A 24748-nucleotide genomic window follows, 5' to 3' on the forward strand; every position below is an offset into this window, starting at 1 on the left:
CTTTAGCTAAATATAGTATATTTTAGATTTTGAGTCTCCCTTGTGTGTTCTGTGCAGGTGTTTTTCTTCTAACGCTTTATTTAGAATAATAATAGTTATAAATATCGAAGCGAACGTGTGTGAGTTTTCGAGCAATTACCAGGTATGTGTAGTTGTCTTTATCGCCTGGCTTAGGGCATATAGAATGTATCATAAGTTTGGTGTTAAAAAAGCAAGTTATAAGAAAATCTTAAAGATCAAACTTCTGTAAGTCACCAAATTAATAGAATCAATCAGATTTGAAATGGGTTAAGAGATAAAATCTTATTTAAATTAAATAAATATATATGAAAATATAAACTTACCCAAACATTTTCTCATGCATTAATTATTATTGTATAATTATATTATATTTTATATATACTGAAAAAAGAGAAAGAGAAAGAAATAAATAGAGAGAGAGAGTAATATATATATATATATAAAATAAATAAAGACAGACTGCCGTATGTAATTCAAGTTGATTTACTTGAATTTATGAGAATCACATAGTAGGGCGATATTGAAAAAATGTTTTATTTGCAGCGCTATGGCTGCGTATGGTATAGTTTCTTCGCTACAAACATACATACATACACACATTCATAACTAGAAAAAAGACAAATAAAAATTGGTATAGGAGTGCCTACAAAGCCCGGCCAAGATTCTATCTTAAAACCACTTTTCCCGTCCGAGAAACAACTGACATCCTCTCCATCCTTCCCCATTGATTTTCGGAATCAGTTAACTATTAAAAAATGAAATAGGTTATTATTTCAAGCACGGCAATTTATAAGAGCACTATGTTTTGACTACTGTATTCCCAGTTCGTGCTATTGTTAGGTACTTATTTGATTTTTTTTGTTTTGTTTACATACTGCGAAGCCATAAAATTATACGGCTTAAACCGAACGTCAATGACACTGCCTGAAACGAGTTGTGAGCTGGTTTTGGCCAAGCAAAACCGCAAAACGTCATTCATAATTCGAATATATAGAACAGTGTCTGACTGTAAAATAATTTATTGGACTAGAATAAATTGTTAAAACATGATTATATAAAATAATTATATATATTATATACAAGATCTACAAGTCTTTCAAAAAACGAATATCATTTGCGTAGGTATAGAAATGGGGTTCTAAAGAAACCTTAAACTGATAAATGAACACTTGAACTTCAATTTTGCGATGTTCTAAAATAGTATGTCTCCTAATTTCGATAAGTTTAAAAACCTGAAACAGGGCTGAGTAATGTCTGGAAGAGCATAATTATGATGATGATTAATTGATTCTCCATTCTCCCAATTGCAAACACAGTCAACAACCTCTGAAGTGCGATCGACTCTTAACCCCAATATTCTGTATATCTGTTTAAATATTTGACTTCCATATCAAATATCTAGCTACTGAACTATGTATGCTTGAGTGTAAATATAGTGCATATAAATGTTACTGGATTTACTTTCCTCTATATTACAAACGCCTTTAATAACCTTTAGAACCGGTTGTTAAATCGCGAAATGAACCCCATATAACATGCATTGGTCAGACTTAATATTACGGCAATCACATATAGACTAACCCTGACACTTTCGTTTGTGGACCTTGGGCCAATTCTGGTTGCCCACATGCAAAATGGAGGCGTTTGATTATTCGGATTCCGTGCGAAATCCGAGAGATCTCTACATTTAGTCACTGAATAAATAGGCACAACCCGCACAGTTAACTGCCGGACAGGTCAGCTCTATTCTAACTAATTACTGGAATAGCCAGCACAATGTGCAAGTTCTATACTTAGTCGTACCTCTTCCGCATTTGGATTGCGGCACCTGTTTCTGACATGTAGCTGTAAATTAGCTAATAAATAATACTTTAGACGCTTGTACACTCAGAAAAGAGGGGCACATAAAGTAGGTGCAGGGCTTAAATCGCAAATGGAACTAAAAAAGAAAGAAAACTAATAAGCACTCTTCCATTTATACTTATTTTAACTGGACAAGGCAGATATAGTATATTTCTTAATAAAAAAGCCGAGACATATATATGTTGGAATTTTCTCTGAGTGTATATAATATATACTTTATTATAGAATAGAGCAGTTCAACAATAGACCGCAAGTAATTTAGGTAACAATTTGGTATAAATTTCCTTGGGCTTGTCGCAGCTTGTTTAAAGTTTTCTCATCATTAGTGAAAATTGCATAGGCAAATTTTCACTTGAATATGAATGCGCAGTGTTTTCATTGGCTTGGCCCAAGGGCCGAAACTAACCAAAAATGTTCACCGTCTAATAATTTATGCCCGAGATGCGCCTAAAAGTGTGCCGTCTAATTTGCCAGCCAGGCAACCGAAGGAACTTTTGATGCTGCAAAACTTTCGGCCGGCTAATCACTTGTTAAGTTATTTGTTGAGGCATCTACGGGTTGTGCTCCACCACAGAAAGGGGAAGGGCGGAATATGCTGTTTGGGGCCAGCCCAAGTATTTTTGGCATGCTAGCTATGAGCTATCCTAGCAGCCAACCCACCGCAACCCATTGATTCCTGGCCACATGCTCGAGATATTCGAACAAATTGGCTGTGCAATATGCAGAAATTTTATAATTTATAACAACTGATTATTTGGTAAAGAAGGAAGCAACTGCTACACAATTGCATGTATTTCTTGTAAGTCTCCATTTGCTAGTTAATTATCTTTAATTTATTGTATTAAACGAATCAGCTCTACATAAGTCCGAAAGGGTTTAGATATGTAGCCCAAAGAGTTCTTAAACATAAACTGCTTGTATTCATTTTTGCTTATAAAGAATCTTTTAAGATAAAAGACAATCCTAAGTGAAATAGTTCTTAACTGGATCGACCTCAGCGAATTGCAATGGACTTTTGAGAACGAAATCCCAAAGAAAAAGTTCGGCAGAAATAAGAAACAAGTGCTTCAACATTTGCCAGTTGATGCCAAATCCAATAAAAAAAAAAAAACAATTTTTTAGTGGAAGTTCATTAAGAACTCAATTCATAATAAAAAAGGCTCGTGCTTGAAGAAAAAGCCATATAAATTATAAAAATTAAGGAGTTTATTTTCGAGTGTCTGATGAAAATAAGTCTGCGGCATGCAAGACTTATTAGCGTTTACTTCTGGGGCTGGGCCCCCGTTAAATTCAATTTCGCTAAATAAATAAATTAGTAAGGCGCGAAAAAAAGGCGTTGCGTCCAATAAAATATCAATTAGCAGCTCAAAGGTAATTTTTAAGCTTAAAGGAAATCTCACTTTGGGTCGAGCTTAAAGTACATTCTGCTAGCTAAGAGTTAAGTGGACCGCTTAATTATAGCTCAATGGGAATACTTTGAGAAATATGTGAATAAAGTGAAGTCTAACGATAAACAAATTAAAATGCCAAGGCCCGTCAATTAGTTGTAATAGTTACTAGTTTTCTCAGCAAAGAAAAACAACATAGCTACTCTACTTTCTTGCTAAGCATACTCTATAGCTATTTATTGTCTAAGCATACCCTATAGCTACTCTAGTTTCTGGTCAAGCATACCCTATAGCTACTCTACTTTCTTGCTAAGCATACCCTATAGCTATTTATTGTCTAAGCATACCCTATAGCTACTCTAGTTTCTTGCTAAGCATACCCTATAGCTACTCTACTTTCTTGCTAAGCATACCCTATAGCTATTTATTGTCTAAGCATACCCTATAGCTACTTTAGTTTCTGGTCAAGCATACCCTATAGCTACTCTACTTTCTTGCTAAGCATACCCTATAGCTACTCTAGTTTCTGGTCAAGCATACCCTATAGCTACTCTACTTTCTTGCTAAACATATATATTGCTACTCTAGCTTCCTGCTAAGCATACCCTATAGCTATTTATTGTCTAAGCATACCCCATAGCTACTCTACTTTCTTGCTAAGCATACCCTATAGCTATTTATTGTCTAAGCATACCCTATAGCTACTCTAGTTTCTGGTCAAGCATACCCTATAGTTACTCTACTTTCTTGCTAAGCATACCCTATAGCTACTCTAGTTTTTGGTCAAGCATACCCTATAGCTACTCTAGTTTCTTGGGTATTCGAAGTAGTAATACTCTTAAAATAACTCTGCTCATTAAAATTATTTAATTATATGAATTTTTATGGCCGCATCTATCAATTTAAGTTCTCTTTGTTATCTCTTTTTAATTTGTATCATTTTTTAACCATGTTTGTGCTTTGAATGTTTATTTTGTTATGCATGACATGTTATTAATAAACATTATTGGGTTTTTCTTTTTTTCTCTTTTTTTTTGACAAAAGAAATACCACAAATATGGTATAGGAATTGTTTTTGTTTTCCATTTATCAAAGCAAAACGGCAAAACAGACGGCAAATAATTTTCGGTTAAATTTAAATTGATAATCCGCACCGATAGACCCCATCGAACATTTGGCCCGTGGCCCCTCTAGAAATTGTCAATTAATGTCGTAAATTCAGTTTTATTTGTTTAGCTGTAGTGAATGCATTTGTTTAATACATTTTGCATACAAGCCCAATTATTTTCAATTGCCCTTTGGTTAATTGAAAAATAGAAAAACGTGTGGAAAACAAAGCTGGAAAAAAGTTCATCATACTTAGTTTTACCTTTTACGGCAGATATATTAGTCTAAGCTGCAAGATATCAGATATCTATGCGCAGCGCTGACATTTAATTCATTTAATGGGTTCTTTTTTCTATATATTTAAAATAAAATAAAAGATACTTGATGCCCATATACTAATCTAAAAGCAACAGGCCACCCAAACCTAAGAGATTTGCTTAAAAAACATGATTTCGATATGGATTTTGATCGATTGCTTCGAAACCGGGAACGTTATCGATTATCGGAAACACATACGGTCGGAAAGACGGACAGTCAGCCGGACAAGGCTAGATCGAGTCGGCTATTGATGCTGACCAAGAATATACTTACTCTATGCTTAATGGGCTCAAATATGCTTTATGCTGCCTGTTACATACATATGCACAAAACCAATATGCCCTTTTTGCGCATTTTCAATGGGTTCAGTGTATAAAAACTAAATACTTTTTTACCATGCATGAACACAAATTTGACAGCTGCATTTTTGACAGATAGCTTCGTATTGAAGGAATAGGAATAACCCATTAGCTGTTCTCGAGCTCCTCATCGACTTTATTTCCAAGTCGAGCGGACTTTGAAATGCAAAACAGCTGCTTAATCGCAAAGCTTACAATTGATGTAGCTAGACTAGGCTTAATTTTTCACGGCAGCTGTTGTACACGTGATAACCTCAAGCCGTTTACCTTGAAGCGTGACTACCTCAAGTTTCCACAGTAAGCGTATTGTGGTACATCAATTGAAACTCCCATGAATCAAATTTGGAATTAAAATTACTAAATGCAAACCACTTTGAATCTACTTAGTCTAAGAAAAGATAATTGGAGATGATCTTTAAGTGTGTGCATTATACATCAAACATATATGTATAGTTGGGCTCGGGTCACGATTTGGTTATAGAGTAGTTGTCGGTAGTAATATTTCTGGGAATTCACTTATCTAATCCACATATTCATTGTAGCAATTTATTAGTCAATAATTGTGTGCTTTTTCTTTGTAATATTTTCCTAGCATTTAATCACGTTGTCTTATTGCGGGAATGCAGTTGAGTTATAAATGTTTTTAAGGTTCAGAAATAAAATTAGTTATATCACTTTGATTTTACGTGAATTTATAGGCTAACGTAGTTCAGAAGTTTTCAGAAAAAATTATACATTATAGTTTGACTTTATAAGGTGGGGAGATTATATAGTTAAATGCAAAATTTGCGATGGTCTGGCAACTCTGTTAATAATAAGTTACTAACAAAGTTGATAAATACGAAATACCCTGTAAGCCTAATTATTCATATGATGATCTCATGTAACATGTTCTTTTTTATTCTTAAGAAATGTGTAGACAATATAAAGAATAATCAATTTGAAAGTAAAATATATTAATATTTACGTATAGATTTAGAGTCTATAGATACGTTTTTTTTTTTTCAGTATCGTAACGATCAGTAATAAAATACATAGCTCTTAACGTTTTCTTCATTCTGTTTGTTCTTTACTGTTTTTGTTTAATTAATCTTCTTTTTCCTATTTTGCTTTTACTTTAATGCTTAAGCATAGATCAGGAAATATATAGATAAATATAAGCTAAATAAATCTGCATACAACTAATATACCTTTGTCGCATTGATTACAGAGTATCGTAACGATTTAGGATAAAGTACATAGTTGTTGATTTATTCGTGTTCCTTTTTTCTCTTTTCCGCAATTTATTGTTATGTGTGTCTTTATATTTTTATCTCCTTTATTCTTCCCATTTTGTTTTCACTTTTATATTTAAGAAGGGAACAGAAAGAATATAGGAACTTGTATACCTTTGCCGCACTGATTACAGGGTATCGTAACGATCTACAATAAAACGGATAGTTGTTAATGTATTCTGCTTTGTGCTTGTTCTTGTTTCTTTTTTCGGCAAATTATCGTTTTTTTTGTCTTTGTATTTTCATCCGCCTCATTAACATTATTTGCTTTCTTACGCATTTTTAACGAATACGAATTATATTTAATTTAATTTCTCTTCTGCTTTGTGTGTGTTTTTGTTTTAACGAGACAATCGCAGAAGAAACGCCGTAAAAAGTGCGAATGTGCGAGTATGCAAAAATTATAAAAAACGTGTATGTTGAATAAATTAAGTAAACAAGCGCCGCACTTGTTTCCTTTTTTTTTCTTTTTTTTTTTACATATACACATTTCCAGTTTGTCACTTCACAAGTCTTGACTTATTGGTGTTGTTTTTTAAAGTATAAAATAAAAGTGCATAACAATTTGTGAACATATTCCATGCAAAGTTATTGTCGAGTGCATTTCGTTGAATGTTGTGATTTACTTGAAACAATAAATAAATAAAAAACTATATCTAACAAACATTAATTGCAAATAAAACAAAAGGAAACGCAAGCGAAAATAGGTAAATTGCAAAGGTAAAATAAGCTTGGAATGAAACAATTTTAAAAATATCTGAAGCTGTCTAATTTTTCAATTTAATGAGCTTTTAACGAGCTTTAAATCTGCTCCAGTTTTTCATATATAATGCACTTTTTCTACTTCCCTTTGTTTTCCATGGCTTTACGATCTTTTTAGCGATATTTTCCCTTCTCGTTTTTGCTTGGCAACCACTTTCTTTCTCTCTCGTTCTCTCCTTTATCTTTATTTTAATATAAACTAAGCAAGATTTCATTACATAAATGACATCATTTTTGGCTCTTTTTTGGGTAAAATGTTTGCTCATTCTCAATTCTATAATTGGGAGCATCGCATGTTACCGGAAATATAGTTTTTAAAAAGTTCTCGTCTTTAGCTTTGAGTTTTTTGTCTATGTCATTGCAAATCTCGACTCATTTGTACATTCGAGCTGAGAGTTTTTCTCTCCATTTGCTTAGCAAAAGCGGGGCTCTTAAAGTCTCGCAAAATGATGTGGCGATAAATTAAAATGGAAGCAAAATACACTTGCAATGATGAACGAATGATTTAAGCGACCATAATTCTAAATGCCACTTAAGTTCTATACTCTATTGAAAGTAATTTATGATCCAAGGTCTCTAGGTTTTGCCATTTCATTTCTGGCCACACTTATGGCCGATTGTATTACAAGGAATTTTTATTGCAAGGCCCCCTGGCAACAAGTTCTTTGCAGGTTCAAAACACCCAATATCACTGATTAAAAATAATCTATTAAATTATCAGCACATGATTAAATATGATTTTCATTTGTTAGTTTTGATGATTATCTAAAGCACACTTCTTGAAAATTAAAAAAACAACGATTGGATGAAATACCCATAGACATAAATGTATATCGTTTAATTTGACGTTTGTTGATAAAAATAAGTCCTATCAAATTTCAGCCCTGGGAAACAATATAATGGCAATTATTATGAAGTGCAGTAAAAAGTCTTACCGAATTGTCTGTCTCACAATGTAAATGCAGATAAACAAGTCAAGAAGCTTTAAAGTATAGATGGACGTTATGGGAACTCTCTTTGCAAATGAGTTACTAAGTATTTAGTTACTATTTATATATAAAGCCATAAATATTAAAGCACATTTAGGAACATTCATTTTTGACTGACAGACTTAAAGTCGTATCGAGAAATAAAGGTTGAATAAGGAGTAAAAAGGAGTAGCGAAGTAATGAAAAACTATGAAAGATCGAGTAGGGAATTGGGAAATTCAGATCAGAAGAACAGGCGTAAGATTCTAATATACTTCAGCTTCTTATACACTCTTCGAGGAGTTACTGGACTTATTTTGCTTGGTTGGTAGGTAGGCTTTTTTTTCTTTCCAGCTCACGAACATTTTCTTGTAATTAGCTCGCTTGAATAACCCTTGCAACTGCCTTTGACTTTTGCGCAGCCGGCATGCAAACGTCAAGAACGGTTCACCCATTCATAGGCACCGTCAACTCCGTCAACTCCGTGAACTCCCAACCCTTCTACCCGTTCTGAATTAAAAAATAAACACCGCATACGGTGCTTCAAAGTCACAAACAATTTTCAAGCAACGCTGAGCACTCAACAAGCCGCATTAAAATACAAGCCATTGTTGTAAATACCCGAACAGACCGCAACTCCCATGTTTTTCTCCATAGATGAACAATAAATCTTCCATCTAACAGGCGGTCGTTCATTTCAATTTCGTCGTTTTTAATGGAAAATTATAAACAATATTTGTTACTCGACTCTTCAACTAAACTCAAACTTTTTAAAAAATTACCTAAAAACAATTATTTTTTTTTATTATTGTTTATTTATAGCAGAGGGCGAGTTCAGTGCCTTGCCTCGGCTACTTTAGCAAATTACATTGTGGGGCTAGAATTTCACGAGACTTTACTGTACAATTTGCAATAACAGGCTGACTTCACAGATAATAGGTCTAGAGATAGCAAAGTTGCATACCAAACTTGAAAAGGGATTTTTATTTGTGTGTAGTACGTATAGGAGGAGAGTAGCTTAGTAGAGTTGCATTTATAATATCACACACTCTTATGTACTCTTTATAAGAGCGGAATCTAAGTTATATCAAAAAGTGAAAAGTGAAATGTTGCATATATAGGTTTTATTAATCTGAACAGCGTATATTTGCAGCCTTTCAACAATATATAAGACATAATAGCTAAGTATCACTAGGAACTCTACGACCAACAAAAACCTTCTAGGTCAGGCAACTTTTGTACTTGAACTTGGTTTTCTTCTCTTTCTATAGCTAAAATAGATAATGCAAGTATATGATACTCTGTTCACTTTTATAAGAGAGGAATAAACTGTATATCAATAAGAGCACTCACACTTTAAAGGCTGTTACTGAATGCTTTAGAATAAAGAGTAGAAGGTAGGATAAAAGAGGATATACTGTAGAGGATAAGCATATATACAAGAATATATTTTACTAATGTATAATCAGCTAAGATAATACTAGTATGTCCATATATTAGCATGGAAGTCGATTCCTGAACCTCGTTAATCAGTAGTCAGTAGTCTGCTATATATCCAATGAGAGCTCCTGAACTTGAAAATCTCCTCTAGCCGTAGTAAACAAATTCGAAAAAATGATTCCGTAAGCTGCGCTGGATGAGCTTAGTATACTAAGTATAACAATAGGATAGAATGATCTATATATATATAAATGTGCCTTGTTTGTGTGTCACCTTTTTGTATTCTTATCGTAATGCAACCTTAAATAGCATTATTAATGGCTCAAAATAAAACCCCCCCCAATAACTGTAATCACCTGAACTATATGCTATGCAAGTTAGCGATTGTGAACTCACATCACGAGTCTCTCGTGCCTTAAAGTCTGTAAATATTTGCCAGAAAACGCATATATAGAGCAGATCATAAATTATATATGCCGCAGTGGCGTAGCCAGACGGGGGTAGGGTATAATATACACAAGTACCCGATAACTGACAAAGGTATTCTAGTATTTCGATTGATTAAAATGTTGTAAAGCAAACAGTACTTAGTACCTGAAGCGCCCCTCTCAAAAATACATTGTGACACTGCTAGGAAAAGAAAGTACTTCAGTCTTTATCTAAACAAGACCTTTGCAAATGTTTTAACTTCCAATTATAAACACAGACATACACATGCCCAGATAATTCCAGGGCACGGGTTGACTTCAAGATAATGAGCGAAGAAACCCGAAAAAAAACGAAAAAAAACAGACCAACTGCTAAACGAATCTGTTATCAAGTCGTCGACACAACATGGAAATTATGTTCGCCTCAGTTGAAATCGTCATAATGTGCAATTATCTCTTATCTGAAAGTCTGGCAAATGCTTCATAGATGAATGGTGCCTACTTTAATTGCAATGGCTATAAAGGGAATCAACTTTTATGGCCCAGAGGCCGACTTTGCACTTGCCAAACGCGTGTTTCCCTAGACTCTGGGGTTCTGACTGTCGTTTTATACTCAAGATGTCTGGCCAGATGAAGCACCAATTACGCATTTGGCAAGCCATATAATTTATACATTTATCGCTAAAGAATTCTTATGGTACTTAAAAATAAAAAAAAAAACTTTCTAAATTGGAAATGTTTACGATAGCTATTTATTAGGGGGTATTGTAAAATAACTAATGATTTTGAAACTATATAACCTGAAGATTGAGTTTTAACCCATATAGTAAGGTTAGATTTTTTACATTAGAAAAATAATATTTGTTGTATTATTTGGGTTTTAAGATATTTAAGCGTATTGTAAAAGGAATGCAAATTTCAAAATCTTGGACGTAGAAAATGTGCAAAACTTTTGAAACATATATGAGATCGATATGTCTTTGTTTTCTTATAAGAAATATTTTTACTGGTCTATGTGTAAGAGATTTTCAAGATTGTAATGGGCAGCCAGCTGCTATATTGGTATACTAAAGGGATATTGTATATATATTCAATAATATAATGAGATGTAGATTGCAATTATTATTATCGTATAGTATAGAGTACAATAATATGTTACGTCCATGCCTGGGAAGGCACTAGCCCAACGCGTGTTACCCTAGCCTTTGATGTTTTGAGTACCGTTCATACTCAAGATGTCTGGCCGGATGAGGCACATTATATGCATACAGGAAGTCATATAATTTATGCATTTATAGCAGGAGAATTCTTATGGTACGAAAACATTTCTAAATCGGGGTATTATAAGTTAACTAACGTGTTAAGTAGAATTTTATTTACGATCTTTTTATGCTAGAGTAGAAATTTAGAATGAGAAGCGACCAATGTAGAGTTTGAGTAAAGAAAACATGCACGAATTAATATATATTTTTCTTATTTCATAATGAAAATCTTTAAATAAGAAAACTTTTTTCTTTTAAGTATTCCCATATTGTATGCGAATGATAAGGGTGCTTGATTATTTCATAAATGTGATACTTCGGATTTAAGCTGCCTAAATTAGCTGATTAGTTTATTAACTAATTATAAGTTTTTGACATTCCCATTGAGCGCATTATAAAACGATTTAGTTAAGCATCGAAATTTGTAAGTGTTTCACTTTTATTCATTTTATGGTTGCAGTGTATAAATAAATACGTTAGGTAATTATAAATCAAGCTACAGAAAAATATGCAACTACGATCCATAAATTAAATGTATATTATAGATATGATATCAATAGCTGTCATACATATTCAGTGAATGATACTGCAGATAAATGTATCTAAGGTATGTGAGAGCTATACAAAATGACAATAGAGACCCGACGACGACACCTTGTAAAGGTGTCAAAATATTTGCGGAAAGCCAAAGCAAATTATTGTCAGATATAAAAAGTTGACAATAAATTGTGTAAATATTTGCAAATAATTGAACAAAATTAATTGGGACCAATTCAATTAGCAGACAACTTCGATATGCCTAATAGGGAAGGTAAATTGTGTCTGTGACGTCCCTGGCTTACTTGATGTCTCACCTGTGTGCGTTGATGACGTCAAAAGATCTCATCCAACTGTGAATTGAATCCGTAATGGAGCTCTAATAAAAATTTTAAATAGTGATTGCGCTATAAATGTGGTTGGCTTGAGTTGGGCTAGTTTAGTCTGTGGGCTTCTCGATTTCATTTGATGTCATTAATCGTAAACTGGGCCCGTTGCATATGAATTTATCTGTAGGCCAAGAAACTCGCTTTGGAAATCTACTTATTTGCGGCGTGATTTGTTTTACAAGTTTGTCTAGCCGTTCATTTGTGTTTCTAGCTTGGATTTCTTGTATGTTTTTGGCTGTATTCCATTTACAGCTCCACATTCGAGAAGTTTTTTGAACATACACCGAAATAGAAAAATGCGTCAAGTCATTGATCTTGCTCGAGGCCTGGCTCTGAACTTTGGAGTCTATTTTGAGCCATCTGTTGGTCAAGTTGATGTTGATGTTGACTGGTTGTTGTTGTTGTTGTTTTTCTTTTTGGCTGGCAATTTCGCCATAGAGTCTAGTGGGTAATGGAAAATTACTGGGCTTGTTGGCAATCTTGTTATTCAGCATGCAAATGCGTCTATCTATGCAAAAAGCGACTTCATGCTTTTTGTCATGTGATTTACCCATCTACCCACTGTTCATATTCGTTGCACTTTTCATCAGAATCTTTTAATTATTTTTCAAATGATTTTCTATTGTTTTGAGCTAAATGCAAAAGGTATTTCAAATATATATTTTTATTTTAAAAGTTTTCTACAAGTATATTATTTGTATAATAATAATGATAATAAAAAAACTACTGATAGTTGAGGAACTTGAATTAATATTTAGGCGTTTTTTAGCAGTAATTTAAGATTTTTTCCAGCTGAATTTCAAAAGTTTTCTACAGTCAATTATCTCCTTTTGCATATTTTAAAGACTTCTTATATTTTTTTGTTGTTAAATAATGTAAATAAAAATACTTATAGTCGAAGAACTTGATTTAATATTCAGTTATAGACTTCTCTAGTTTTTTCAGCAGTAATTTACATAATCTATAATAAAACTTTTCATATCTATAAAAATTGGTAGCTCGTTTAGTTGAACCGTTATTAAACAGTTTGTCAACAAGTATTTTTCCAGCTGTTTCTAAAATCAATATGCATGATCTACAACCACCCACTCTGTCGATCCAAAGCGTAACTGTGCCAAGGTTAATTCCTAGGCGCTTATAACTTTGCTCTAGTTTAAGTCGTCATTATTACAACCTGGACGCATTCTATGAATTTACGTGTGTTGCGGTCCACATTTTTACGAATAACATATATTGTTGTTGTTGTTGTTGTTCGTTTGTGATTTGTATAGTCAAGGGTTTGGGATTAGCTAGGCTCGTGCTGGGGGACGGACGTGTCTGAATGTTTTCGGCGCTTATCATAAAGAAAGAGCCATAAGCTCGCTTACAAGCGGACAAGTGGCCAATAAATGTGTTAAACAAGCTGTCAACGTTTTTCCGATATGCGACCCAGAGTCGTGCGACTAATCAATGGCACGAGCGCCATACGACAGCGAATCCCATAAACACATAACCAGCCCGAATGGGAGATACCCTAGGCTGGCATAAAAATATGAGGAATCTAACTGTGAGATACCCAAAACTTATAAGATCATAGATAGGATAAACATATAAAAGCACAACTCTGAGATACCCTAGGCTTATAAGATCAAAGATAGCATAATCCATATCATCTTCCATGAAAAACCCTACAGTTAATGTAAAGTATTTAAGGATTTATTAAATATTATCATTAACGTGATTAACGATAAAAAAGCACAAAATGTGATATACAAAATAAACAAAATAAACATTCAATTAAAAAATTTGTTTATACAAATATAAGGAATGTCTATATTAAACTACTTTAACTATTTAAAAGAATGCTGAACTGTAGTATTCTTGAGTTCGCCAAAATATACGTTTACGCCCTATCCCTACTTCATATGCGTAATATACCCTGTAAAGCTAATCACCTGTGACGTCAAAGGTCGTTCGGTTAACTTATCTCAAGCTGGAAGGGTTCAAAAAATTGATACAAAACCAAACCAACAACTAATCTTGGCCAAATTCGGCACAAATCGGTTTTAACCGGAAATCCAGAGCTGGATGGAAAATACTGCAACATTCAGTCGCCGTCGTCGTCGGCGTTGTCGTCGTCGTAGTCGGTTCGCTTTCGTTAAGAAAAAGTTGTTAACAAATAATTGTTGCTGCTGTTGTTGTTGTTGTTGTTGTTATTATTATTACTGGCCGGCAGCCAGGGCAAGGCTTTAAGCGTTCCAACGCCAACGCCGCACGATCAGAATGACTTTGGAGCGCGTCGCGCGCGGTCGTTAAAATTTAGTTGAGTCTGAAGTTTTGTTTGGATCTAAAATAAGCGCTACCAACTTTTACTAAAGCCGTCAGTTGATGTCAATTTGTGCTTAAAGTGATATTTTTTAGGCCTAAAAATAAAAAAGCTAAAAGCCTAAACAAGTATGTGAATATTTAAAAATGCTCAACAAATAAAATAAGTATAAAGGACTTTAACAAAACGTAGCAAAATATTCAAAAGGACTAGTTAATAAGTGTGTGTGTGTGTGTGTGTGCTAGTAAATATTGAAAAATTAATAGAATTTTCAGTGTTTTCTTGTGCAATTGAAGAGCTTGACGTGAATGTTTAAGCAAATAGAATGCAAAAGTATCTCGCGTACAAACTCATTAAAGAATAAACAATACTTAAAAAAATTATCTATAAAAGTTTACAGCCACTGATAAAATTGTGCAATTTACAAACCGCAAAGGTTGCTAAAGTTAAACGCGAGCTTTTATCACAAGAATACTTTGAAAAAATATTTAATATAATATAATGATAAAAATATATATATTATAGGAAAATAGGAAAAGGAAAAAAAAAACTCGAAATAACTGAACACGCAAGAGCCACATGCTCAAATCCAAACCGCCAACAACTATATAAATTTATTTCTGAAAAACTAGTTTCTTTAAATTCTTGACCCAATAGATCGGGATTCATGGATCTAGCCAATGTCGATTTAGACTCGGCGCTTATGAGATCATGTACAATATTTTAATACGAACTTTAACCGTGTTTTAATTTGAAATGTTATCAACGCACTTGAAATCAAGTACAAAAATTATCTCGGTTCGATTAGAGTTGAAGTGAAAGTACTTTTGAATGCATATGAATTTCATATATTTTGTTTTTACTAGATAATACTTGAGTTTTTCAAGGCGAATCATAAATACTCGCTGGCAAATTAAGTGTATAACCACAGTAAATCATACGAGACTAAAAGGTTTATAATTTCTACAAGTTATTTTTTAAATTCGATGCGCTCTGCAATGCCAATTATAATTTTATGTTAACATACTTCCTCAAGCAGCTGATAATACTTGTATAAATATATATATATAGATATATACAGTCGAGCATAGCGACAGTTATGGTCTTACCCTTGTATGGCACGTGCTTAGCATTAATTAAACGAATTCAATAAAACATTGCTATAACGACTCGATCTGTCCTAATTTGTATGCCCAGCAAGAGTCTATACAGCGATTTAAGTTTGACCCACAAAATAAGTGACCTTCGCACTGAGTTACGTGGGAAAATGAATGGTAGATGTGCCCATTAATCAGATACATTATCCAATATTAGATGCGGAAACAGGTCTGCCATATTTGGTCTGTAGTCAACATGGGTTCAAAATGGTATACGTTTTGTTATAGAATGGTTACTTATCAGTTGTGTCCATGAACAAAAGCCAGATTAACGGCAATAAAAACGAACGAAAAATGAATTGTACACGATATTGACTTTGACTTTTCGACAGTTTTATAGCAGCGCTCGATTCCATAAATAAATCCAAAATTCACTTGTAATTACATCAAATTCAAGTGTTAAACCCAAATGTTATGGATTACGGATCCGCACAAAAAAAAAGAATAGAAAATAAAATAAAGATTAGATAGCCGTAGTCGGGCGCGTGCTTTCCTAAGTTCCTGGAATTATTGACATTGGATTATTGTGCGCCATCAAAATGTCTGAAGTGTCGCTCATGTCGTAGGCGCAGTCGATCCAATATAATATTGGCTATATCTAACAAATTTGATATAAGTTTATTAGTCTGGATAGTAAACATGTTACTCAAGTGTAGTCTTCTGATAATTTGTATTCTATTGTAGAATAGAGGGCATGATAATGCCATCAATTATATGGCGTTTAAGAACCGACAATCAGTCTCTATACATTGTGGTTGGAGTAATAAAAAGAAGAATATGATTTGCAATTTTGATAATCAAAAAGTATTTTTGTATTTTTTATTAACAGCAAAAGTACTTTAAACCAATTTTAACAATCTATTTCATTTAATTCTGAAAAAGAAAAATGAGCTCAGCCTTAAACTCAGAATAAAATCGAATTCTTCATTGTGAATATGAATGAATATATAACGAATATATTATATAGAAAAAAAGATATGTATATTTATATACCCGTTGTTTATTAAAGGGAACGTTAATATTTTGATACGAAATCTTTTAAATATACCGGTTTTATTTTGCCACCTGTTTTAATTTGCAAATTACGCTCACTTCAACTAAAATATGTTTTAATATATACATACGAGTATATATATATATATATATATATATATATATATATATATATATATATATCTGTTTATATCAGAGTGCTAATGACTATTGTAAGTTGCAACAATTATTGTTCTAATGTCTATCAAATAAGCAGCAAAGAGTGCATTCCCTTTTGTAAACCAAACGGATAACTATTCACAAGTTTCAATTGCAAAACAAAATATATATGTAAGAAATGCTTGAATGTTCTAATAGACTTGATTTGCGTGGATCTATAAAACACAAGCTAACTATCAATTTGCGATTAACTTAATCGCGTCTAATGCCTTGGTGTGTCTGTCTTATAATATGTTGTTATTGTGTGTTGTTTCAGCCGTGTTTTGGTATGACAAATCGCATTCAGTTGGTCTATTAAAATAGCTTGTTGCAAAATGGAAAAGCTTGAGCTCGAGCGTCACAATTGCCGCCTGTAGCTTATCGACAGATATTGAGGGCTCTGGGGGATAAGATAAGATAAACATGACCTGGACAATGTCTAAGCGATCAGTTCGTTTCATATCTTTATAAAGCATATCAAGTAATGCAGCACTATGTGCACACATAAAAATATTCCACATGATGCACATGTTTCTTGAATGAAGAAATTATTTTATACTTTTCCAACATGAAAAGATTTGGGAATAACAAATATTTAAGCCCATTAACAAGTTGGGTTGCACATAAATTATAGAGTAATATAAAAATAATATATGAAAATATAAATATACACTTACCAAAAAATGTACAGAGCGACAGTCGATTCTTAAAAACACATCACTGAAATAATAAAAGAAGTAGAGAGTGTGTTAGAGTAAGAATTAAATGCAAACCAAGCTAGAACGCTTACAGCTTAATTTTGAATATGTGAGAATCGCATAGAAGGGCATATTTAAAAATGCGTTTTACTCGATATCCATTTTCAAAATATGTTTAAATAAATTAAAAAATGAGTTAAAATGTGTTATGCATAAATAAAATTATTAGTAAAAATTGCATAACTATAGCAACACTAGAATTTAATCAATATAAGCATTATTATACCGAATAGTCACAAAATTATTTCAAAATAAAAAGAAGAGATGAATAATAAAAAATAACTACTTTTAATTTGCAGTCATGTTTAACTTATGGAAAGCCCTCACCCGCCGTAAAACGGACGATGTTCATGAAAGTGAATCAAAGCTGGCCCGTGTGCTCAATCTCTTTGATCTGACGGCGCTCGGAGTGGGCAGCACATTGGGGCTGGGCGTCTATGTGCTGGCCGGCCAGGTGGCCTACAATATAGCAGGTCCAGCGGTGACCATATCCTTTCTGATAGCTGCCGTCGCCTCGGCATTTGCGGGCATTTGCTATGCAGAGTTTGCGGCACGTGTGCCCAAGGCAGGCAGCGCCTATGTGTACAGTTATGTGACCATTGGCGAGTTTGTCGCCTTCACCATAGGCTGGAACCTGATACTGGAGTATGTGATTGGCACAGCTTCGGTGGCACGTGGCCTGAGTGGTTACTTTGACTCGTTGATCGATAATAACATGTCCAAGGCGCTAAACGCGACAATGCCCATCAAGGTGAGCTTTCTGGGCGACTATCCGGACTTCTTGTCCTTCGGCATGGTCCTGCTGCTGGCTGCCCTGCTGGCCTTCGGCGCCAAGGAGTCCAGCTTCTTGAACAACATATTTACCACCGTTAATCTGGTGACCATTGGCATTGTGCTGGTTGCTGGTGGCATGAACGGTGAGTAACCCTTTGATTTTCCTTGAGTTGTAACAGAATTAGTCTAGAATACCTTTTTTTGTATCAATGTTTATTTATGCTCTGCTCCTCTCATTCGCAGCCAATCCGGACAACTGGCGCATTCCAGCTAGCGAGGTGCCTGATTGGGCTGGCACCGGCGGCTTCATGCCCTACGGCATTGCTGGCGTAATGGCAGGTGCCGCGAAATGCTTCTACGGCTTTGTGGGCTTCGATTGCATTGCCACCACCGGCGAGGAGGCCATAAATCCCAAGAGGAATATACCATTGGCCATTGTGGTATCGCTGATCATAATCTTTCTGGCCTACTTTGGTGTGTCCACAGTGCTGACAATGATGCTGCCGTATTATCTGCAGGATCCGGATGCGCCATTCCCGAAAGCCTTCGATTCGGTCGAGTGGTATACGATCAAATGGATTGTGACGATCGGAGCTGTGTTTGCGCTATGCACCAGCCTGTTGGGCGCCATGTTTCCGCTCCCACGTATACTCTATGCCATGGGCAACGACGGCATTCTGTTCAAGCGTCTGGCCAATGTTCATCCATATACAAAGACGCCGCTGTTAGCCACAATAGTGTCGGGCATATTTGCGGCGGTTATGGCCATGTTATTCAACTTGGATCAATTGGTGGACATGATGTCCATTGGCACACTGCTCGCCTATACGATTGTGGCCATTTGTGTGCTGGTGCTGCGCTATCAGGATGAGCAGATGACCAAAGTGGTCTCGGTGCGTGCTCCGAATGTCTGCCGCCAGCTGTTCTGCAACTCTTTCAAGGAGCCAAACACAATGACCTCGGCTATAACCAAAGTGGGCATTGTGGTATTTGCCATCTTCTCCATCATTTGGTGCATCTTCATGAAGGTCTTCGAACTGCAGGCAACTGGCGGCATTGTCTCCCTCAGTGTTGTCGGCCTGGTGCTCATCTGCATATGCATTGTGATTGGCCTGCAGCCGGTGTCCACCATAGAGTTGACCTTTAAGGTGCCACTGGTGCCGTTTGTGCCCTGCCTGAGCGTTTTTGTCAACTTGTACCTGATGTTCCAGCTGGATTTGTACACCTGGATACGTTTCCTTATCTGGATTGCCATCGGTTATTGCATTTATTTTGCGTACGGCATTCGCAAGTCCACACAGATCACACGTAATCGTAATCACGCCGAGGTGGCCGCCAATGCCATGCAGAATCCGGATAATTTGGAACAGCATGAGAATCGCGCCTTCGAGCCGGACTGGAAGGTTGAAAACGGCATCAAGGCCTTGCAGCCGCCCCCCTACGAGTACTCCGAAAAACTCTAAGTCGGCAGTCGGAGACTCAAACAAGTATTATAAGTAGCCTTGTAGATTTAAGCTGACCTCACACCCGACTTATAACTGAGCCGATAGATTCACAGATTCAGATTTTAATTCTCTTTTGCAATCAGTTCCTTCAGAAGTTGGTTTATCACTTGCAATTTCTCAATAATTTCCCAATTCGTTTAATTACTTTCTTTTGATTATGAAATCATCCTTTTAAAATTAGTCGAAATCCGTCAATCAAGCTCCCATAAAGTTGTAAATAGGCATCTTGTTCAGTTGAGTGGCATGTGTGAAGCCAGCTTAAGAAATTTAAAGTTAGCTGAGAATGATTTTCGCCCCGTAGCACCCCCCCACTTATCTTGCTAGTAGCTCCATTTAGACTCTGAGTTTAGCTTGCATGTGTTTGTGAGAGAGATGAATAGATTGCGCATAAAAATTAAATGATTCTCCTTGGACGAACGGGCAGCTCCTGTTCCATGTAGAAGACTCGTGAGTTGCTGCGTTCGACGAGAGATTTGTTATTTTTATGCGCCAGAAATTTAGACACACACGACTTCCCAAAGGCCGCTTAATGCAGACTTTTAATATTATTTTCTTTTGATATTTTGTATTCGTATTCGATTTTTATTTCAGAGACTCATTTATGATTTTGATTATTATTTTTTTTTTTCGTGAACTTTGCTGCCTTTCATTTCTGTACATAATGCCCCCATAATGTTGTGATATTTGTAAATATATATGTATATAGATTTATAATGTTCGCATATATTTATATATATTTGTCACAATTCTTGTTGCCGTTATGTAAATGCAATTTGTATCATAATATTAATATTGTCATAGATTTTTATGCAATTGTACAATCCTAAGCTAGTTCTGTATTTAAGTTATTTAGCTGATAAGTTAATGTCCTCCCCTAACAAGGCCCCTACCGAACACGTTTTTATATTTGTTCAAAGAAAGAGAAACGAATTTTTCCCCAAAAGTAATTTGTTAAATAAAACGAAATGTACAAAAATTAAAATGGGTTTGATTATTGGGATGTAGCCATAAATCTTATCAAATTAGGCATACAAATTCTTATAGCATGAACATTCCGTACCCCACCTGGAGCTCATGTTTTTCTCTTTTTGCTTATCTTATCGTTTAGCTTTCATGTTTAATCAAATGAGTCTTGACCAGCAACAAGACTTCGAGAATTGCCTCGTCAGGATTAGCAGAAGAATCTACGAAACACCATATTATAAAGTTGTCAAAGAAATAATTGGCTTACAATTAATTTACAACTCTAAGGGACAAACAACTTTGAATATATCCGGACCAAACTCATAAATTTATAATTTGAACATGGGTTAAATCGTACAATTGAGCAACCATCCCAGATTTCCAGTCGATCAAAGAATAAAATGTTATAAGTTACTTTTCTGTGCTAATAATAATTTACATTTGCATCAACAAAGAAAACATTGAAAATTGCATTTAAATTTGTACCGGCGCCTTATCCCTTGCTAACTCGCCGCACAAGCTTACGAATTTACGCTTCCGCCAAATCTCTTCAAATCTCCGACATTCAAGTCAAACAGACAACAGCTTAGGCTGCCAGTCAAATTTTGTACACATTAAAATCTATCTAAACATTACCTATTTGATACGTTTTTTTTATTTTTAGAAGAATTTATAGTAGGAATTTAGAATGTCCAAAAGTATCACTGCGCAGTTGTCGCGCCGCAAGGAATTCGATGATGATGGCCCCAAATTGGCGCGTATTCTCAGGCTCCACGATCTAACGGCGTTTGGAGTGGGCAGCACCTTGGGACTAGGCGTTTATGTGCTGGCTGGTCAGGTGGCCCGCCATATAGCGGGTCCAGCGGTTGGCATATGCTTTGCCATTGCAGCATTGGCTTCGCTCTTTGCCGGCCTCTGTTACGCCGAGTTCGCGTCCCGCGTGCCACGTGCCGGCAGCGCATACATCTACAGCTTTGTGACTATGGGTGAATTTGTGGCTTTTACCATAGGCTGGAATCTGGTGTTGGAGTATATTGTCGGCACGGCGTCCGTGGCACGCGGCCTCACGAGTTATGTGGATGCGCTGGTGGACTACAAGATATCGGGAGCTCTGATGTCCATAGTCACATTCGATTTCAAATATATGTCGCACTATCTGGACTTAATGTCCTTTACCATGATTCTGCTGCTGACTTGCCTGCTTGCGGTCGGTGTCAGGGAATCTTCTTGGCTGAACAATATCTTTACAGTTCTCAACTTGGTAACCATTAGCATTGTCATCGTTGCTGGCGCTACAAAGGGTAAACATTTGTCTGGACTTTGTATCCGATTTACTTTTAAGAATATCTCCATCTCCTCAGCTGACATCGAAAACTGGGAACGTACCCCTAGCGAAGTGCCGGACGGACATGGAACTGGTGGATTCTTGCCATACGGCGTTGTTGGTGTGATGGCGGGCGCGGCGAAGTGCTTTTATGGCTTCATTGGTTTCGATTGCATTGCCACCACCGGCGAGGAGGCCGTGAATCCCAAGCGTGACATACCCCTTGCAATTTTGATTTCGCTGCTAATCATCTTTTTGGCCTATTTCTTTATGGCCGTGGTCCTGACCATGATGATGCCCTATTACCACATCGATCCCTTTGCACCACTAACCAATGCCTTTGCATATGTTGAAATGAACGCAATCAAATGGTGCGTAACTGTTGGCTCCTTGTCTGCACTTTGCACCGCCTTGCTGGGCGCCATGTTTCCGCTGCCGCGTATCCTTTATGCGATGGCACAGGATGGGCTCATGTTTCACTACTTTGCGCGCATCCATCCGTGGACTAAGACGCCAATGATAGCCACCATTGTCGCAGGTTTAGTCGCGGGTAAGTTTCCATGCTAGATATTTTTTATTACTTTAGACATGGAGGGTATTATTTCAAACCAATCTTAAAAGGCTCTTATTGTCCCGAGCAAGTTTTTGCATTAAATTTTCCATCCATTTCCCGCCCGTGGAACATTTAAAATGTACCCGTAGTTTGAACTGCAGGTTATAGTTTACATAGACCTTTGAAATTGAGTATCAACGTTTCCGCCTATTTAAGTTCCGTGGTCTGAACAATCGTTTTCCGCCAATTTCCCACAGTATGGGGGTGGAATTCATCAAGTCATCTTTCGGGTTATAAATCAGTCAGTAGGATAAACAACACTCACCATTCTTGCCTTTTATTTTGACAATCCCTGAGATAGAGAGAGTCATTGAGAGGCGGAGAAAGGAAAGAAAACAGACAACTTTTAATGGATTTTACTTTTTACTAAACTAGCAATAATTGCGATGCTTTTGAATCTGGATCAATTAATTGAACTGGGTACAATTGGTGTTATGCTGGCCTATACGATTGTCGCCATGGGCGTTGTAATGATGCATTACAAGGACGATAAAACCAATTCAGAGAACGTGACGGAAGTTAGCTTTATCAACGTATTGCTCCAGATATTCAATATATCACGCACAAAGGAATCGAGTCCCTTCACTGATTGCTTTGTCCGCATTTTTCTGCTGATATACGTGACGCTCTGTGTGCTGTTTTGCGCTTACTTAAAGTTTCTGCATTTGAGAACAATTTACGCCCTTATCCTGTTGGGAGTTACAGGAATTCTAATGATATTCTGTATGTTGGTCATCTTTATGCAGCCGAAGAGTACAGAATTTCCAGTATTTAAGGTGCCTCTGGTGCCATTCATACCCTGTCTAAGCATTCTGGTGAACATATTTTTGATGTTTCAACTGATGACATTCACCTGGATAGCCTATACAGTCTGGATGATATTCGGATATGTTGCATATTTCGGGCTAATGGCGGTACATTTTTTAGTGATCGGTCTCACCATGAAATTAGCTGAAGGGCAATTCAGCAATTTAAAATTCGTGGTGTAAAATCGCTAAATTGTCAGTAGTATCAGATGTATTTTGTTGTCTAGAAACATTTTTAGTGTTTTCAACTATATTTCTATTTTGATAGCCATAATGTACGCGAACTAGCAAAAAATAAATAAAAAATTCAGACCCGCATCAAAAGAAATAAATATCGGAAAACAAACTGCCATAGACTAGGCTTAAAAAGGGTGGAGCTGCTGCATCCGACTTGGCTCCAAATAGTTGGCTAACCCGCTTTTAGTTAAATGGCAAATAAGCTGACTTTGTGCTCTCTCTCACTTGTCTGAACGCAGTTGGGTAAATAACAGAGGCTAGGCAAAAACACAAGCTCGAGCCGAAAAGCCAGAGGAAAGTTGCAAGGATAATGCCAACACACCCAACCCACGCACACACACTTTCACACATGTGAATATGTGCATATCCTTGTGCTATGTTGGAAAACGGTCAGCAAAACGCCACTGAGAAAATAAAATCGTTTTGTGTATCTTTCTTTAGACACGCTTTTCATTTTTCCATTTGTACGGCGCTCATTTATTCATTTTCAAAGGATTTTCAAATGCTGAGGCGTCAAAGTAACCGCTGTTGCTGTGTTTCTTGCAGTGTATTTTCACTTGAGTTTTTTGTATCTACTTTTGTATGCACATCTGCGTATGAATGCAATTTTTCACACGCTGTCATTTAGGGCATTTTTGTTGTTTTTTTTTTATTGTGGCAACATTTTTATTACTTTGTAGTTTGAGCAGCTTAGCTTTAGAGCTGGACTAATCAAAATATACTCAAATGCCCAGTGTATATTCAATTATCTGCACTGTGCTTTATAAATCTATTTAGTTGCTGATTTGACGAGCGTTCGATCTAAACTCAATCTAAGCTGTCGTGATGCACTTTAGCATATGAGCATTTAAGTAGATAGAAAATGTAATTGCTAGGCAAATTTCGTGATGAACATACTTGACAAGGTTTTTAGTTTGATCAAAGGGGAACGATAATTTTTTATTGTGCCGCTTGACCAACGTGACGTATGCGTAATACCGATGCGGCCGAATTGAATTA

At 35.8% G+C, this 24748-nt stretch overlaps 2 protein-coding genes across 2 annotated transcripts; both read left to right on the forward strand.

The window, feature by feature from the left end:
* Positions 1–14402: 14402 nt before the first annotated feature.
* Positions 14403–20762, forward strand: LOC115771513 (cationic amino acid transporter 3). The gene is made up of 3 exons (XM_030717248.1): positions 14403–14549; positions 17827–18444; positions 18545–20762. The coding sequence occupies exons 2-3, from the start codon at positions 17829–17831 to the stop codon at positions 19762–19764; spliced, it is 1836 nt and encodes a 611-aa protein (XP_030573108.1). The 5' UTR covers positions 14403–14549; positions 17827–17828; the 3' UTR covers positions 19765–20762.
* Positions 20763–21367: 605 nt separating this feature from the next.
* LOC115771555 (cationic amino acid transporter 3-like) lies at positions 21368–23833 on the forward strand. Its single transcript, XM_030717301.1, has 3 exons — positions 21368–22070; positions 22131–22643; positions 23082–23833. Exons 1-3 carry the CDS (start codon positions 21458–21460, stop codon positions 23693–23695), a joined length of 1740 nt encoding a protein of 579 aa, XP_030573161.1. The 5' UTR covers positions 21368–21457; the 3' UTR covers positions 23696–23833.
* The last annotated feature ends 915 nt before the right edge of the window (positions 23834–24748 follow it).

This window comes from Drosophila novamexicana, unplaced genomic scaffold, assembly GCF_003285875.2.
Source record: "Drosophila novamexicana strain 15010-1031.04,08,12 unplaced genomic scaffold, DnovRS2.1 tig00000072-arrow-arrow-pilon, whole genome shotgun sequence".
Lineage (NCBI taxonomy): Eukaryota > Metazoa > Arthropoda > Insecta > Diptera > Drosophilidae > Drosophila > Drosophila novamexicana.